Genomic DNA, 19,138 nt, shown 5'->3' on the forward strand with positions numbered 1-19,138 from the left:
TCATTCTTGACACAAATCTTGAGCCTGTGAGAATCTTGAGGGTGAACTGAAGGGTAAAGAGCTACATAGTTGATATTCTACAATTCTGAAATGGTTTGTGATGCTAGAGAAGGGCTATGTTTGTAAGTTCAGTTGTTTTATACCAACAGCTGTATTGTTTTTGAGAAAAGCTGGTAAACTATTTAAACAGTAAGACCCAGCAGGATTTGGTGGTTCTGTCTAACATCATAATGGCTAGTGTGGTTTTTTTGCTTAGCATAAAGAATGAAGGCTGAGTGGCTTCAAACACTTTTTTTGTGTGTATCTTGGGTATCTTAAATCTAGTACTCCTATTTATTGTTTGATTGGTTGATTGATGGATTAAGAAAAATATGTATGTTCTGTTATTTCCAAGGGTTCACATCTGGGGATGGATATAAAGCACCAAATCCTGTTAATCTTGTTTACCCAACAATACAGGGGATAGCCTCAGTGTCTGATTATCTGTGCCTTAAAATGACAATTATAATACTTTTCATATATATATGTATAATCACGGTATCTTTTGGTCATTGATCTCCAGCACTTTAAAAAGGTCCCATTTAGTCCCTTTTCACAGATGAAGAGACTGAGGCACATACAGGTTAACTGATTTACCCAGTCACACAGTGAATCAGTGATAAATTTAGGAAAAGAACCCAGAACTCTGGACTCCAGGGCCAGATACTTCACCTATTAAAGTAATTGGCAAAACTGCCATTGACTTCAAGCTTGTACCCTTAGTGTTTTTGTACTGATTGCACACGTCTTCAAGGTGACCATTATCTATTTTTACATGTTCTTCTGACGTCTAGAAACATTAAACTTACCAGCTGATATTAACAATGATTCAAGCTGCACTGTGAGCATAGTAGAATTCATTGCACAATGTATCAGTTGTTATCGTATTTTATAGCAGTTCTCTTATAGTTGATTTATTGTACTTTTACAACATATACACAATTTTCCTTTTGGTAACAGAATTTGTTTCTATAACATTTAGATTCTACACTCTTTAGTCCTCTTATCTCCTTCTGTTTTTGGAAAGCACCAAGCACATTTTGGGTGCTACTGTGATATAAATAATAATAAAACATTATGACTCATACATTAGATGCTGAGCACCTTCCACTCCTATTGACAGTTTAACTCCCATCTCTCACTGAGTTTCCTCTGTTATGTTCTGTGCAGCTGAATTCCAATAGCATATTAAGTTCCATATGCTGAGAAGGATGAAACTACAGCAATGTGGGAGCTCTGTTTGGTGGCAGCCGATATGTGATTTACAAGTGCATTAATTTTTCAACTCTCGATCATCTTCATCAGAAACAGTTAATGAAGAGGGCAGAAGTGTTCTGCTTGAACTTGGAGTCTTGTCAGGTTTAGGGATTGCAAATAGCATACATGTACATTTCCATATACTTAAATCCCCGTTAAACCCATACGGAATATGTGCCTTAAAATTAATCATCTTTCTAATTTACTTCTATTGCTTAAAATAAAGGATGAAGAGTTATTTGGGAAGTATAGACAACTTTTTGGTTTCCTAATGTACAATAAACATTTATATCAATTGTAGTGTTTGGCACCTGTAACTGAAACCAGGGTATTACACTGCAGGGTGAGCGGCTATGAAGTTAGACTATTTTCATGTATGATTTGTATTTTCCAGGTCAAGTTAATGCCTCCAGCACCAAATGATGACCTGGCTACTCTGAGTGAGCTAACAGACAGCAGCCTGCTTTATGAGATTCAGAAACGTTTCAGTAACAATCAGATATATGTGAGTGGCTTTGAAACTGCTTACTGCAGCATTTTTATTCAGTTACCTACAGTCAACTTTCAGTGATGAGCAATTAAAGAAAATAGCACGGGACTGTTAGTAATTCCAGCTAAGCAGAATTACTAGACATGGGCTGGCAAGTATTGCTGACTAATATTAAGATGAATAAAGGAGTATGTGTGTGTTAAATTTACAACTATCCACATTTAATTGGGAAAGTCTGGAATTAGGAGGGAAAAAAGATATAGTGAGTATGCATAGGTAGGCTTATATGTATATTTACCAGAAAATATGTGCTGGTGAAATGTGAACTCATTCCTCTTAAACTATTAAGAGATTTCTGTCTTTAACTTTATGTAAGCATAATTTTCATGAAGGCTTCTGATTACAATAACAGGAATGGAATAGATATTTCGATAAGAAATTCAGAAATCAATATACAGCATTTGATTCCCTGTTACTTTTTCCTACAATTATATGAATAATTCTCTCGATATTGTTATGTTAATGATTTAGGCACAGTAAAATAATTACAAGATGATTTACATGCAACATATTTTTCTTTTTTTGCCATGTTAAACAGAGGGAGAATCCAGTCAGCTGTAGATTATTTCAAAAGTAAAATATGCAAATGCATATTTCTGGCATCCCTATTCATAACTATTACCCTTTTCTAGCTTATTGAACAGCTGATTAGGTAATTTGCATGTAAATGTGAAATGTGTGAATCTGCTTTAATCTAATGAATTGACAGAGTGTGGTTAGACCAGAGAAATTCAGAGGTTCTGAATGTCACAAACAACAAGCTACTGTAAACATACCTGAAATTAAATACGGAAGTTACATTTGTAGGTACTATGATATTGGTTGGTAGTAACGATGCTCTTCAGATGCTGAGATTATATTTATGTTCCTGCCATTTTTGTTTTATATGTATCCTCCTTTTTATCTCATTTTCAGAGGTACTGAGCATGCACAACTCTGACTCAAGTCAATGGGAGCTACAGATGCTCAGTATCTATGAAAATCAGGGCAAAGTGTAGGTTTACTCTTAAAATAGTTCACCTGATTTCTCATTCTCAGGATTGACCCTGAGGTTCTATGTCTGCCTATCCTTCTCCATAATTAAATATTTTTGTTTTGTTCAAGAGCGCACTAGTAATCTCGAAGCCATTAATCACTGCTGTTATGGTTAATAGCAGCCATTTGTGCAATGTGTGGCAATTGCCATCAGAACTGAAAAATTTCTCATCCATTATTTACCTGGGCTCCATCATCTCACAAAGGAAAAAGCTGCTGGAGGCCATTTCCAAACCCAGATCTTCCTCACCACAGCACACATGCTGCCATACTCACTAAAGCTGTTGCAGAGAGGCATAAACTACATCTGCCCTATGGAATAGGGAATCTAAGGAGGGCTTCATTCTGAGGGCAGGTGGTTTATTGTACCTCCCCTCCGTAAGGATGTTCTGTTGGTGGAGAGAGGTGGGGCACATGGGCAGATGGGTAGATTTGATTTTACTGTTGCAACACAGAGATCCCATCTGTGATGGCTGCTCAGGGGATACACTAAATCAGCATAGTCTCAGGTCACAGGTCAGTGCTGCCTAGTTTTGTGTTTCATAGACAACATATTCATTCCCGTGCAGAACACTGGGTGAATGTAGCTGCTTTGTAAGAAATATTTGAAAATGGAAATATGGGTGCCTTGATAAGCCTAAATTATTTATATAAATAGATTTTTAGAACGAGCTAATGATAGGTGTCTTAGAACAATTTTTAAAAGAATCAACAATTAAACAGAACTTTAATACAATGAAAGTTTCAAATCACTAAGACTATTATATTTTTGAATGGTATCAAAAGAATTTTGGAATATTAGTAGTTGCTGGTTTTCTAATGACAATGGGCCAGATCCTGAGCTTCAGTCAAGGAACATGGCAGCCTGTGTGGGGAGACAGAGAATGGATGCAAAGGCATCTTTAACCACACACCCCACCCTCACAGCCCATGTGCTCTTCTGATCCTGGGACTGACTGGGCACATATCCATTCTTTGGCATACATGAGAATAGCCTTCAGGGTTTAGAGTGGGTGCCCACAGCAACAAGTGGCCTTTTTGTAATATGGAAATCAGCTGGTGATTAGAGAGCCCAGGCCTTACCCTCTTACAGTTTGCAACTAGCAAAAAGGTGGGGTAGGACTCACTATAGCATTTCTACCACATCTACCTCTATATGAAGGGATTCCTGCAGTGATTGCTTAAGAAACTGCCTGTACTGGCTTTATGGCAGTTTTCCACAAAGGATGTGACACAGAGCGGCTCCAGGGGCCTGGGCCTAGTGATTTGAAATAAATAATATTTTTGCGTTCTTTGGGCATCTAAATATTATAAAAAGCAAACTGAGGACTGTATTGTGACAGATAACTGTTTACATGAAAATAAACTATTAAGTATATTCTTTTTACACAAAAGTAAAGCTTTCTGAACTAAAACTGAGTTCAAACATTGTCCATAGTGCTGTATAAGAAACAGAAGACAACATGGTCCTTTCCACTGGGAGACAACACAAAACACATTGAGACAGTAGAGGAAAATTCTCCCTCAGGCCATTGCTTGTTTCCTTTGTCTTTGTTTTAATTAATGTTTTTTTTAATTTGGTTGGTTGGTTTTTTGCTTTGTTTTGTTTTATTAGTTTGTTTTGGTAAAGTATGTCTGAAGCATTTTTCTTTAAATCAGTGTTTGTGGGCAAAATCTTTTAAAAGCACAATAATAACTAAATAATTTAATTAAGAATATGTTGAAAAACACTTTTTAATGTTCTAATACAATGTAAAGCCAACAACAGAAGTTCACATTACTTTTAGTATGTGAAAATATTTTACTAAATTCTACTTTTCCTCAACAACTACAGCTTTTACTTCACTCATTGTCAGTTGGACAAAATACCTCATGGTACTAGAATTTTATGAATCAATTAGAAAAGCACTTGCCACCAAACAATTCTTCAGTTTTTAGTTTTAGTTTTCTATAGTGCATAGTGTTAAAATAATCAGGGCCAATCTGTGTTTCAGTTGGCTTGCTCTTACGTTCTTTTGTTATTATTGTTTGTAGAAACTACTCTTCAGCTACCTCATGTATGAACAAGGTTAAAAACTAAATAACATTATAGGAATCAATGGTCCCAGATTCTGTTATGGGAAATCTTTGCTGGTGAAAAACTAGAGCAGAAGTGGGTGGGAAAAGTGGTTTAAAGTCACCTTTACATATCCTGGCTCCTGAGGCCGTCCCATCACTGGTGTTCTCTCTGGTACAAGCTAGAGAAGCCTTGCACTGGCTGTTTGTGCCCCCAAGGAGCTGATATGGCAATTTGGCGATGCCTCTTATGTCAGGAACCAGAAGCTGTGTGGAGACATTAACTTTAGTCCGCTGGGAGGTGAGTAAGAAGTAAGGCACAAAGCAGTCAGGATATACTAGAGAATGCAGCGCAGTGGATTCATGTAGTGTTTGTTCTAATATTGCAGGTGAAATCCTGGCCCCATTGTAGACAATGGGAATTTTGGTTGTCATAATTTTGTTGATTACTGTCTTTTATTCCAGTAACAACTTTTTAAATATCCATTCTATTTATCTAACTCTGCTAGCACTACTAGCATGGTCTATTCCTTAATAAGATGATGAAGCAATTGGGTTGTGTGATAAGAACTTCACTCATTTTTGCTAAGCTTAACAAATGGTAAATTACAGATTCATTTAATAAATAATCTTACAATAATAAATGCAATGCAATTCCTTTGTTAATCATTTTACTTTGTGAAGCACTTACTATTAATTATACTTTTTATAATAATGCAATCTGAATTGTAAATTTGGATCTTAGTTCTTAAGAGCAAGAATTTAAAAGGTTCTGAAATCTGGAACTATGAACTTGTAACTTGTTTGTTGATTACTGGATTTAAGATGCTTTTGCAAAAAGTCTTTTCTGAAGGAAAATCATTAACTTCCTGAAAGATCTAATTTATCACTTAATAAACCAATTATAATTTGTTTTCCAGACCTACATTGGAGATATACTGTTGCTGGTTAATCCATTTAAAGAACTTCCAATTTATTCCACTATGGTAAGCATTTTCTTCTAAAAATGTTATCATATAGATCTACTTCAGTGGAGTTTCATCCATAAAGCACATCTGGGATCCCAAAGCACTAAAAAGGAAAACAATAAGAAATATCTCTGTTCTTTTCATATTAGGAACATCTCATTTGAATTTTGCATTATTAGCAATAACTTGAATTTTGCCTAAGGCACACGGTGTCTTGTTCATATCTTTATGAATGTCTCCTTCAGGCCATAAACATTTTTATTTTGTTTTATGATGTTGCCTGTTACTTATCTTCTTCTCCTTGAGTGCTACTAGTGTGAAACAGCAATCTTGCCAGAAGTGACAATAAGCAGAACAATATTTCGTTCACGGATTATTTAGGTACCAACAAAAAAACCCACAACAACCTAAACATGATGATTCAATTGGGCCTGTGCAAAGCTCTCTTTAACTCCAAACCACTTATAAATAAAGTGTCTGTCATTTCAGTATCAAAATATTGGTACTCTTGCAATGTTGGCATAACATAAATTTATATTATGTTTTACAAGTCATGTCTCAGTCCAGTCCAGTCATTTTAGATGCTCAGCGTCAGTGTGAAGCATTGAATTTTGCCTATTATTATTATTATTATTACTATTATGTTTTATTTGTGCTATATTGAGATGAGAGCCCTTGTGCTAAGAACTGTACAAACAGGTAGTAATTTTGCTTGCAAGACTTACCGAGAGTTTGTAGTATTCAGAATTACTATTAGCAGACTGTAGGTTGTGACTGTTTAAAATGTCACATGTATGACCTAATAGTAAACTGGGGGAAACAAATGGTGTAAAGTACAGGTGGCAGAAGCAGCAAATTAAAATTGGATCTTAAGCTAGAAATCTCCCACCTGGTCTGAATATGGAGTTGCTCAAGCCCTTTCCTCATAGAGCAGGACTGGGCAACCTTAAGGTAGTAAGGGGCACAAAATCCACTAAAACCCTTTGGTGGGCCACACATTGTTTTTAGACGCTACCCCTATTGCATAGCTCAGAAATGTTTGCAACAACACAGCTTGTTAACGAATACTTAAACAGGTATTAGCAGTATAAAACTGTCTCAGCATGCGCTACATTTCCAGTTTCCTTGTCAGTGGGATCCTGCCTTATACATGAGTTGCATTCCAAAAGGCACATGCATGTGCAAGGGGTTCTCTTCCCCTCTGTGATGGGTTGGATCACAGAAACCCCCTGGGGGCTGCCACCTGATGTACCAAGACTACTTCTGCCCCTGCTTTCCCTGCCCTCCCAGATTGAGATGTCAGTGCCCTGCCTGGTTTGAGCCAGACCCACTACCCTGCTGCAAACCCAGACCCAAGTCTGAACCATGTCCCCTAACAGCTGTAAGCTTAAACTAAGGCCATGGCTACACTAGAGAGTTGCAGCGCTGGTGAGGGGTACAGCGCTGCAACTTAGGATGTGGCCACACTTGCAAAGCACGGCCAGCGCTGCAACTCCCTGGTTGCAGCGCTGACTGTACACCCGGTCGAGCCTCGGGTGTAGGGATTCCAGCGCTGGTGATCCAGCGCTGGTCAGCAAATGTGGACGCCCACCAGCGCTTTTATTGGCCTCCGGGGTATAAGGAGGTATCCCAGAATTCCTGTCCACAACAAACCGGAAGAAAGGGAGAGCTCGGAGTTCAGCCAAACTGCTTATTTAAAAAACAAACACAGCTCCTGTTTGCTGAGCGAGCGGAGGCAGGCAGGGGAATTACTTTGGAATGTTCACAGCTGTTTGCTTGAAGAGAGAAACAGCACTCTCACACGGCAGAGGGAGAGGGGGAAGTCCGTGTTGAGCAGTTGCTTATCTGGTCTGACGGGTATTTAGAAGTACATAATTTGCATTTAGTGAATGAGAGAGGAGTGGGGGAAGGGAGTTAGAACTTTTAAAATGATTGAAGGTAGGCACTGTGTGTCTTCCAGTCCTTAGAACTTGCAAGGCAGGGAGCTGAGAACAGTGTCAACTCCAAAAATCCATTCTGTCTGTCTCCTCCACGGTCCCTGTCATATTCCACCCCACCCCCTCTTTTGAAAAGCACATTGCAGCCACTTGAATGCTGGGATAGCTGCCCACAATGCACCACTCCCAACAGCGCTGCAAGTGCTGCAAATGTGGCCACACTGCAATGCTGGTAGCTGTCAGTGTGGCCACACTGCAGCGCTGGCCCTACACAGCTGTACGAACATAGCTGTAACTACCAGCGCTGCAATACTGTAAGTGTAGACATGGCCTGAAAGCAGTTTAAGAAGTGTTCCTGTCTTTAACACTCAGATGCCCAACTCCCAATGGGGTCTAAACCCGAAATAAATCTGTTTAACCCTGTATAAAACTTATATAGGGTAAACTCATAAATTGTTTGCCCTCTGTAACACTGATAGAAAGGTATGCACAACTATTTGCCCCCCTTTTCCCCAGGAAATATTCACTTTCTAGGGTAGGTGAGTAGCTCTGTGTTGTCTCATCATATACAGAGATACAGTTAGTGAATAACAATAGTACTTAAGTCAGGCTCAGCATTTTTTAAATGAGCTAAACTATAGATATTTACAAGCCAATTTTGCTGAAGGCTATGATTCTAATTAGTTAACAGTCCTTAAATGTCAGGTTTGTCTCAGAGGAATGTAGGCTAACAGTAGGATAACTGGTTTTTGCCATTTTTAGCCAATGAGAGTAGAGCATGCTGCTAATTATGTGTATTAGAGAAGTGTTTCTAAATTGCAAATAAAGTATTTCTGGTAGACTGCTGTGTCATATAATAAATTAATTAACTTGTAACCTGATTTCATTGATCTCTGTCTTATTATTTCAGAGGGCATCCATGCTATTTTTGTTTAATATTTTAAAACCAGGACATTGAAGGATTATCATGTGAAGTATAAATAATGTAACTTAATATATTATCTGTTTTTTTAACAATTGGCCAAATCTGCATGATTGGCCACTATTATTAAAATTAAGTATTAAAATAGCAAATCTTAAATAGAACTCTTATGCTGATATTGATATATGTATTGCTTTAATGAAATGCTTTACAAATAATTTAAGGAACCCAAATAGTTTGTTTATATTGTCTAGGAAGCCCTAAGGAAGCCCCTTATTGAAGAGATGAAAAAATATTGGTTTAGAATTTGCCACCTGTGTTAATGTTCAGTTATTTTTCAGGTCACCCAGCTTTACCTAAGTGACTCTGGCAAACTGTGTTCCTCACTTCCCCCACATATATTCTCCTGTGCTGAAAGGGCTTACCACATGCTTTTCCAGGAGCGGCGTCCTCAATGCTTTATTCTCAGGTGAAAATCTATCTTTCTATTAAGTGATTTATAACTCATGCCTTTGAAATGTTTCCCCAGGGACTCTGCAGACAAGGTTTCCTTTTTATTTTTTTCCCTCCAATTGATTTATTCTTATTTACTCATATGTCTCATATATTGCAACATAACAGTGTGAAGGAAAATATTTAATTCAGTGTAAGTGTTATTCATTTTGTTGGAGAACTATCAGCTTCATTCAAGCATCTTTAATAACAAAGATTTGTCCACAATCCAAAATTGTTTTTGTTTTTTAGTTATATCACACTGATTATGAACTAGGATCCAAACTTGAGAGAAGGGATTGTCCAATGGCTTAGGTGTAACCTAGGATTTGGGAGATATGGATTAAAGTCCCTGATATGCGATGGAGTTTCTGGGTGAATCTGAGCAACTCTTTCTGTGCCTCAGTTCCCCATTTGGTTAAATGGGGATAGAAGTACTTTTCAGGGGTTTGGTAGTTATAAATACTTTAGAGACTGTGGGGCTGTCTGCACTAGGGGGCCATATAAATACCTAATTTAGACAGAACTGGCTAATCAGACTGCCTCATGCTTATAAAAGTTGAGGGAACTGAATAAACATAATCAAACATATATATATTTTCATTAAATTGTACTTTAATAGATAATTTATTTCTAATCAGTAGAAGCACTATATATTCCCTGAGCTTCACTGAATATAGTAAGTAAACATTTGTGTAATATGTGTTCATTTAAAAAATACTATGCACTTTTAAAAAACAAAGCTGTACTTTTATGGAAAAACTGACTGCTGGTTGGCTGAAACAAACCATAAACCTGTTTTATAACATAATTAGAATTGAGATGTTACTGAACTGTGCAGGGAACAGTGACCTTTAAGCAGCAGAAAACCATTATCCTGTGTTCACATTCTCTTTATTATGTTTTTATTGAGGTGAAATAATTCGTTTTAATAAAAATAAAAAATTCCCTGTATTCAGTGTTTTTGATGAAGAGCTCCACAAAATATGAACTTTCACTTCATATCCATTTGGGACAGTACTGGTAGATTAATAGTGTTGGGGGGATGGCAACAGTAGTGTATGAGGTGGAGCAATAGGTAAAATGTACTTACATTTTGGAAAATGTCAAATACCAAATTAAAATACTAATGTATAATAATGGCAAATGCGATAAATGGAGCGATATTCAATTCAATAAAGGATTGGTTTAGTGACAGAGAGCAGATGATGGTGATAATTTTAGATAAGGAGGGAGGTGATACGTGGTACAGCAGAGATCAGGATATTGAACCCCGATACAGTTCATTCTAGGTTACAGTATATCAGTGAACTGATGGAGGGATGATGTTAGAGTGTTCTGCTGAGATCATTAGATCAAGTTCTAATGATCTCAGCAGAACACTCTAACATCAGTTTTTCCATATTATATTATATCCAACACAATCCACAGACATACACATTCTAGGCATCTTTTAGTTGGACTCTAATTAGATCCAAAGTTTAGTATGGAACTGGAAGCTGAAGAGAGAAAGATTTGGTGGGTGAGAAAAAAAGAGTTTGTAAAGCTATGACTTATTAGATAACCTAACACCAAGAGTTAGGGTCCTTGAACAATTCTCTCTCTCTCTTTTCTTTGACAATAACTGAGGGTATGTCTACATGGCAGTATGCAACGGCAGTCAAAAAAGCAAACAGGATGTTAGGAATCATTAAAAAGGGGAAAGAGAATAAAACGAAGAATATCTTATTGCCCTTATATAAATCCATGGTACGCCCACATCTTGAATACTGTGAACAGATGTGGTCTCCTCATCTGAAAAAAAGTTGTACTGTCATTAGAAAAGGTTCAGAAAAGGACAACTAAAATTATTAGGGGTTTGGAATGGGTCCCATATGAGGAGAGATTAAAGAGGCTAGGACTTTTCAGCTTGGAAGAGAGGACACTAAGGGGGGATATGATAGAGGTATATAAAAACATGAGTGATGTGGAGAAAGTAAATAAGGAAAAGTTATTTACTTGTTTCCATAATATAAGAGCTAGGGGCCACCAAATGAAATTAATGGGCAGCAGGTTTCAGACAAATAAAAGGAAGTTCTTCTTCACACAGCTCACAGTCAACTTGTAGAACTCCTTGCCTGAGGAGATTGTGAAGGCTAGGACTAAAACAGGGTTTAAAAGAGAACTGGATAAATTCATGGAGGTTAAGTCCATTAATGGCTACTAGGTAAGGAATGGTGTCTCTGGCCTCTGTTTGTCAGAGGGTGGTGATGGACAGCAGGAAAGAGATCATTTGATCATTACCTGTTAGGTTCACTCCCTCTGGGGCACCTGGCATTGGCCATTGTCGGTAGATAGGATACTGGATTGGACGGACCTTTGATCTGACCCACTATGGCCATTCTTATGTTCTTATGCAATTAGATAGCCGCTGTTTGCCAATGCCAGCTGACTCAGGCTCCTGGGGCTCAGGTTAAGGGACGGTTTAATTAAGGTGCAGATGGTCAGGCTTGCTGGAGGTGGCAGAGTTCCAGAGCTCAGGCTGCAGCTTGAGCCCCAATGTCTACACCGCCCCTTACTTGAGCCCTGCAAGCCCAAGTCATAGGCCAGCTGCGTGTGTCTAATTGTAGTGTAGACATACCCTGAAAGACCAGGCGGGAATTACAAATTTTCTAAAGTACTTGAAGAGATATTCAAAAGGTCCTTCCTGTCTGAAATAAGTTTAGATTCTGTTATGTGCAACTCTAATATACTCCCCATCATGAATCATTAGCAGGGTTTGAATGCTGAGATTCGTAGATTGATTAATGCCCATTTTTATACAAACCAAAGTCAAAGCTAACACAATTATCATAAGGCCATTTCTCCTGGTCAGAAGTGGTCATGAGAGATCCCTTTATTAGTCTCATTAACATTATTAATAATAATAAAATATCAGTGATGTGGTTCCAAAATGACACAGACAATGGTTTCTGAGTTAACAGGAATCCTTTATTTGTTCTCCTTGTGATATTTTTTTCCGTTACTGGTTTAGGTGGGTAGTCTGAACTGTTACCCAGGATTCTTTCAACCCAAAGCTCTTGGTAACTTTTAGTCTGTGCGAGGCGATGTCAGGAAATAAATCAGGGGAGACACGGCCGTTCGATTGATAGATTGCCGGCACAAACAGAACAACATAAGAGTGCTTTCACTTAAAGTTACACTTTACTTTGTCTCAAGCACTTACACACGTCCGCAACAGATTAGCAAAACATCTCCAACCCTTGATAATTATCAAAGCTGAGTGTGGCTCTTGAGTGACACAGGGGCAGGCTTCCGGTGGCCAAATCCCCTGTCTGTTGGTGGGGTCTGCAAGATGTATCCAGAAGGAAAGTCCAAAAAGAGTCCAAAGGAGTCCCCAGATGAGTCCAACTACCTCAAACTTTCCCCCCTTATTTATACATTAGGAATAGAATGGCATGTCCCTTAAAGAAAACTTGTTAAGTAAGCAGTTTCAGTGGTCAAGCAAGAGGTTCCTTCTGACTATTGATTAACCAGGTGTGGGTTTTTCCAGTGTCTGCAGCCTTGAGACCCCAATAGACATTCCTGGGGCACATCCTGCTCTTTTAAAATGCATGTATCAGCAACTTTAACACAATTTTTATCAGGAAGGATGCAGGGTCAAGCTGCCCTTTCTGAGGCACCCCAAACCCTCCTCTCCCCTGCCTTGGTCAAGCTGCATGGACACTTTACAGCCTGCTGACTAGGTTGCTTTATCAATAAGCCATAGTGGTTTCAGGGACTTTACTGGTTTGCCAATATCTCCCCGTACAGAACTATCCAACATACCAGTGTCGCAGTGGAGAGTAAAGTATCAGCCCTCTACACAGGCAAGCAGCTAACCCAGAGAGTGAAGTGTGCTGATCTTGTTACTAGTAGTTTGGTCTATCTTTAGTAACTGCTTAATATAGTAAAATCTTGTTACTATGTACTAATGAGCAGGAGAGCTATTGCAAATTATAGTAGGCCCTGATTGTGTAAAGTCATTCACATGGATGGACTGTATCACCATGTGGAGTTCCCTTGAAGTTAAATGGTAATCCATGCTGTCATAAGGGTCTGTGCTCGCAAAGGGAATTAATGAGTAAGTGAAATGTATTAAGAAAAATAAGCAAAGATATGCATTTGTTTGACAAGTCTAGTCTATTTTTAATTATTGATGTCAATGCTTTATAGTGTCACACAGAACTTTGTAATAAGTTTTATAAAAATAATGGTGTTTGAGTAATAGTTCTTACTACAATAATCTTTACTAACAAGTGAAGAGAGGTTGTCAATTTTGAGTGCAAAGTGTGGGATGTGTAGATAAGCAAATTAGTTGGGTCCCATGGTATTAATACTTAGCACATATGTTTTCCTTTGTATTTTCAATTGTCAGCATGTTGTACTCACCTTAACTGCTTGCTGTTAAATAAATAAAGCAACACTACTATTGTGACAAAATACCCCCTTTTTAAATTCCTTCTGAAGAGTCTGGAAAGAAAGAAAGAAAAAAAACACACACACTCTACAGAAATGCTTTATTTTGTCTGCAGTACATCAAACAACCTAGTACATTTTTGGAAGAGACTAAGGAAACCTGGAAATTGTGTCATATACTGTACACTCGTTCATCCTCATCACCCTCATCAAGCATGTCATCTTGTTTTATTAGTGAAGTTAGTGTTTCTTTTATTAGCCGCGTTTTTAGTTTAGTTTTTCTTGAGCTGCCTGAAGTTTATGTGCGAGAAGGCATTTCCCATGGGTTTAGCGGCCTTTACTAATCATTTATTAATTACTCTTTCATTGGACACAACTACTATAGCTAATGAATTCTGCATGTAGTGTAACTATTACTGGTACACTTTTTCTCAGTTTATATGGACATTTTTTCCTTCCACGTTTGCCCAAGAAATAGTAACCACCAGGTGCCCATACAACTAACATGAATTTTGATACAAAGTCAGTTAAAAATGTCTTTCATCTTACTTTATTTTCACTCCCTAATCACATGCTTAACTTTCTGACTATGAGTAGTCCCAGTGACTTTGGTGGGACTGTTTACATGCATAAAGTTATGCTTAAATACTTGCTGGATCTGGGCTAGAGTAAGGTCGAGCCCAAAGAGTAAAGTCCTTGTTGCCTACTAGTGCCCTTGTATGCACTGCTCTAGCTCACTTTGGGAGGGATGCGGGAAGAGCATGGCGGCCTCCTAGCTCTTCACCTCTCCCTGTGTATGTGAGCTAATACAACCTGTGAGGCACAGACAAAAGGAGATGGTCCACTCATTCCAAGGCTGGTGGAGTCTACCACTTCCGCAAGTGCTTTCTGAGGGTTTGCTGCAGTGCATTTATCCAGACATCCTTCAGGGAGGGCTGTGCCTGCAAAAACGGAATCTAGCTTTATGCTGGACAGCTCAGTTAGTGCAGATTACTGTCAATATATGTCCTTGTATATCAACTCCCCTGCCCCCATGTCACTTTATTGTATCTCTCTGTTGTCTCTAAACTTATACTTAGATTACAAGCTCTTAAATGCAGGGATCATCTCTTCATTATATGTCTGTACAGTTTTGATGAGGCTGGAGCCTCTAACTATTACCAAAATACAAATACATAATAATAAATAAAATAGAGAGGGAAAGGACTCCTCCACCCAGCCTGAGAATACACAGCGGGCTTCAGTGACTCCCATGGCTCTTGTCCTCTGACCTCCCCAGAAGGGAAAAATGTGTGGATCTATATAGTAAGAGATGTACTGTCTCCCATCCCTGCCCTCATAAAATAACCAAATGAAAAATTCAACACCACCCTATGTTCAATCTTACTCTTTGGGTAAGAACTGTGGGCCTTGTTTGCATTTATGCTAAGGCTAATTTATATTGCCTTCACAGTGTGTGTAATTGTAATTTGCGCCCACTTTAATGGATCTTTACCCTTCACAGAGTGTTGTAAAGGGGCTCTTTTGCAAATGAGAATTGGCCATATATTTTCATTTTGAGATTCAGTAGAAACTTTTCCCCTGGCCTTTAAAGTTCTCTATTGTCTTGCTCCAGTTTACTTCATGCACCTGATCATCCCCTGTGCCTGGCCCCTCTGCTGATCTACTATCTATTTCCTCTCTTTTCCATCACACAATCCCCCCCAAATTAGCAAAAGAGCCAATTCTTCTGCAGCTCATCTGCAATTTGTCAGCTTCATTAGCTTTCTGTAACTCCTCATATTTTCTCTTAAAATATCTCTTTTCTCATGCAAATATGCTTCTTAAATCTCCTCCATGGGTTTTTTTCTTCCATTTTTTCACTCTGCAAATGACCAAATGTCTCCTTAGGTTAACCTTATTGAAGTGCATGATGTTACACTAGGGATGCATTTAGCCAAATGTTGTAGGGTTGGGTGTAGATTTTTTTGCCATTTTTTCAATGTAACTTGGTTTGTTGTTTCTATTCTCTCAGCTGACTTGTAATGTTTAATAGAGGAAAAACAGTTCAGGATGCCGTTTGTGTTAAAATATAGTTAGATGGTACTATGTGCTTATTACAGCCAAGTAGTGGACTTCCCTGTATCAAATCAGCTTGTTTCTAACACGTTGTTTTTTTTCTTGCTTGCTAAAGTTATCCTTCTCCTCCCCTCAAGGCATGCATGACTTTAGAAATGCATTAAGAACTGACAAGATAAGCATTAGAATTAGCCAGAAAGCCTAACTACACAATAATTTATAGATGTCTTGGTAAGAGCCAAGCATCCTTAACAGATTTAGTCACCCTTATATGGGACATTAATGTCTAATTTGGTGATTAAAACAAAACATTTAAAACACATACATCAAATGAATTATTTTAATCTGTTACCCATTTTAGCAACCAGTAGTGTTAATGTCCAATGGCCTAATAGCTAAATAAGCCATATTTATAAATCTAGTGTAAATCTGAAAAGGACTGAGATTCTCTTCTCTTAAAAATGATAGACTGGGGAACTTAATTTTGTTTTGTTTTCTCAATGTTTCATCACCCCTTATTTTCTACTAGAATTAATAATCAGAAGACATTAATGCGTGTTTGCTAGTTACAGAGCATCTTATTTTTATAGTACATAATTCTGGTTAAAAATGTAGTGATGCATTATTTCCAGTTGCAGAAAAGGATTATATCTATCTCCAATGTCAATATTATATAACAATACGCATGTTGATATAAACACAATAGTTTTATATCTATTCTTAGAATTCTTAATTATTTGTATTGCAGTAGCACCTAAGAAGCCGAGTCATGGACCAGAACCCCATTTGGGCTAGGTGCTGTACAAACTCAGAACAAAAGGAGAACTCCTGCCCCAAAGAGCTTACAATCTGCCAAATGATTTTCTTCAACCTATTTATTACTTAGTATCAGAACAGATTTTAGCATTAATAATTGGCACACCAGGAAGTGTTTAGAATTTGAATTCAGAGGAACATCCAAAAATTTAGCGAATTTTTATAGCTTATCTGAATCTCTTGGGTTTCCAAGTTGGTTGGCAGTTCAAATGAACAAGACTTCTATGACTTCTCATTCAAGTCATGAACAGAAATAGTGCAAGAATAACCTATTTTTGCAGTATTCTGCACTTCTGGTTCTAGTACTTTCTGGGAACTGAAAATAAACATTTATCCCAAAACTTCACTCACTAAAAAATCTCAGATGACAACTGTAGTGTATACCTAATCAACTTTTAATGCTAGTGGTGGAAAAACTTCACTGGGCAGAGCCATAGCATTGCATTCCTTTGAGATGTTATTGTTGGCCTGTTGAAATTCCCAAAAGATATTGGGCCTTAGACCTTTATGCACACTAAGAGACTCAGGGACATATAGTGCATTTCACCCTGACATGTAGACAAGCAATTGGAAAATGAATTACATGGCTACTGCACATTGACTCCCTTTGTTTTCATTCATTTTAAGCACTTGCAAGATGCCAATGAAAATGGCATTAATCTGTGTGAAAGCTTTTGGTAGCACTCATGAAAACTTCATGAAGAGGAGGAACTTGGAAGAGGAACTTCATTGAAAAATAAAAGAGTAGCTTTTTTCTTCACAAGGAGTGAGAAAAGCATCCAGCACCAATGTTGGAGATATTGGTAAAATGCTTAGGGATAGTGGTTTACACACATGACATGTTTCAGAAGCTGTCTCAAGCTCAAAGTAAACAGGTTTCTGTTGAATGAGTGGCAGGTACAAAAAGTGGTTTCAATTTTAGGGAAAAAAATTGGGGCTCATTTTAGACATTCTTCCAAAGCTTTGAATGTTCTGTTTAATGTCCAGACAAAAAACCAAAGTTGCCCTAACAGAAATGAATTCAATTTGTGGTTATGAGCAGCTATTCTACCTTGCATATAATGTAGCATGTTACTGAACAGAAACAAGCTGTACATATGTACTGCTTAGATGTGTTGCATCTCCTTATTAAAATTTGATATGGCAGTTGCACTACAATTTTCCATGTATTTCTCCTTTATGAAATGTGAAGTATTTCTATTCAAACTAACACCTTGGTGCCTCAGAGGAGTTGTTTGGGTGCCCTATGAACCTATTCTTCTCTGTGGGTTGAACTCATGATGAAGGAAGAAGGTATATCATAGGTGTCCCTGGCCATTGTGTGTTCTGCCAGAGAGCCCAGCCCATAGAAGAGAATGGGGGTATAAGCACCTAAACCACAACTCCCATGAGGCACCTGGGGTGCCATTTTGAACAGAAATATTTCAAGTTTGGGTCATTCTCTTTTTTTTTTTAATAAAATGCTAAAATTTTCTAAGGAAATCAGAAAAAACTGTTGTGTCACAAATCCAAATCTCAGTCAAAAAACAGTTCGAATGGAAATTTTTTGACCAACCATAACCTATATTAGTCTCCACTTCTGCATATTTATTTCTTTAAAAAGTCATGACGTGGCAATAGCAGATTGGTCTATCAGGGATTAATTGCTTACACCTGTTACTAGTTACTTGTTCCCCCCCCGTCAAGGTGCTCAAGGTCCCAATATATTTCCCAAATGATGAACCCCCACATTTACACTTGTGAACTGTGGGACAATGCAGATCAACAATAACATTAAATTCAGGGGGAAAAAAATAGCATTACCCATTGGTTCCCCTTATAAGACCATGTTCTCCTTCTCTCTTAGCTATTGGTTCATAGTAGTTGAGGCAAAAAGGAATTTTAATGAACTACCTTATTATTGTTAGGTAGTTCCATATTGGTAAGGGACCAGATGTAGTCCATACCCGCTTCATATATGGAACTGTTTGATAGCTCTGCCATTTCTGCTTACTACTACAGTTATGGACAGCATGGAAATGCATATAAATAAAAATATATTTCTATTTAAAAAACAAAATTAAACTTAAGAGACAGATCAGCAATATTCATCTTAAATTTATATCAGTTTATGAGGCCTCTCTCTGACATACACATGGACCTTTCTCATGTAGAATCACATGGGTCTGAAAATGCAATAATGTAAGACAACTTTATGCCCCATCAGTGCCATGGATGGCTAGAAAGTGCTGTTAAACTTCTCTTTATGCGAGTAGCTTCAATACTTAATACCATTTTCAAATATTTTTATTAGAGCTGCCAAGCAATTAAAAAAATTGTGATTAATCAAACAATTAAAATTAATTGTGATTAATCGCACTGTTAATAGAATACCATTTATTTAAATATTTTGAATGTTTTCTACATTTTCAAATATATTGATTTCAATTACAACACAGAATACAAAGTATACAGTACTCACGTTGTATTTATTTTTTATTAAAACTGTTTGCACTGTAGAAAACAAAAGAAATAGTATTTTCAATTCATCTGCTACAAGTACTGTAGTGCAATCTCTTTATCATGAAAGTTG

At 37.7% G+C, this 19,138-nt stretch overlaps 1 protein-coding gene across 3 annotated transcripts in view; it reads left to right on the top strand.

Moving 5' to 3' along the window:
* Positions 1-19,138, top strand: part of MYO16 (myosin XVI) — a 623,763-nt gene that overhangs the window by 347,855 nt on the left and 256,770 nt on the right. For all 3 annotated transcript variants that reach the window (XM_030568459.1, XM_030568449.1, XM_030568467.1), the window contains exons 11-13: positions 1,691-1,801; positions 5,857-5,922; positions 9,105-9,232. In XM_030568459.1, coding sequence (XP_030424319.1) covers positions 1,691-1,801; positions 5,857-5,922; positions 9,105-9,232 — 305 coding nt within the window. The remainder of the gene's footprint in view (positions 1-1,690; positions 1,802-5,856; positions 5,923-9,104; positions 9,233-19,138) is intronic.

This window comes from Gopherus evgoodei, chromosome 1 (genome assembly GCF_007399415.2).
Source record: "Gopherus evgoodei ecotype Sinaloan lineage chromosome 1, rGopEvg1_v1.p, whole genome shotgun sequence".
Taxonomy (NCBI): Eukaryota; Metazoa; Chordata; order Testudines; family Testudinidae; genus Gopherus; species Gopherus evgoodei.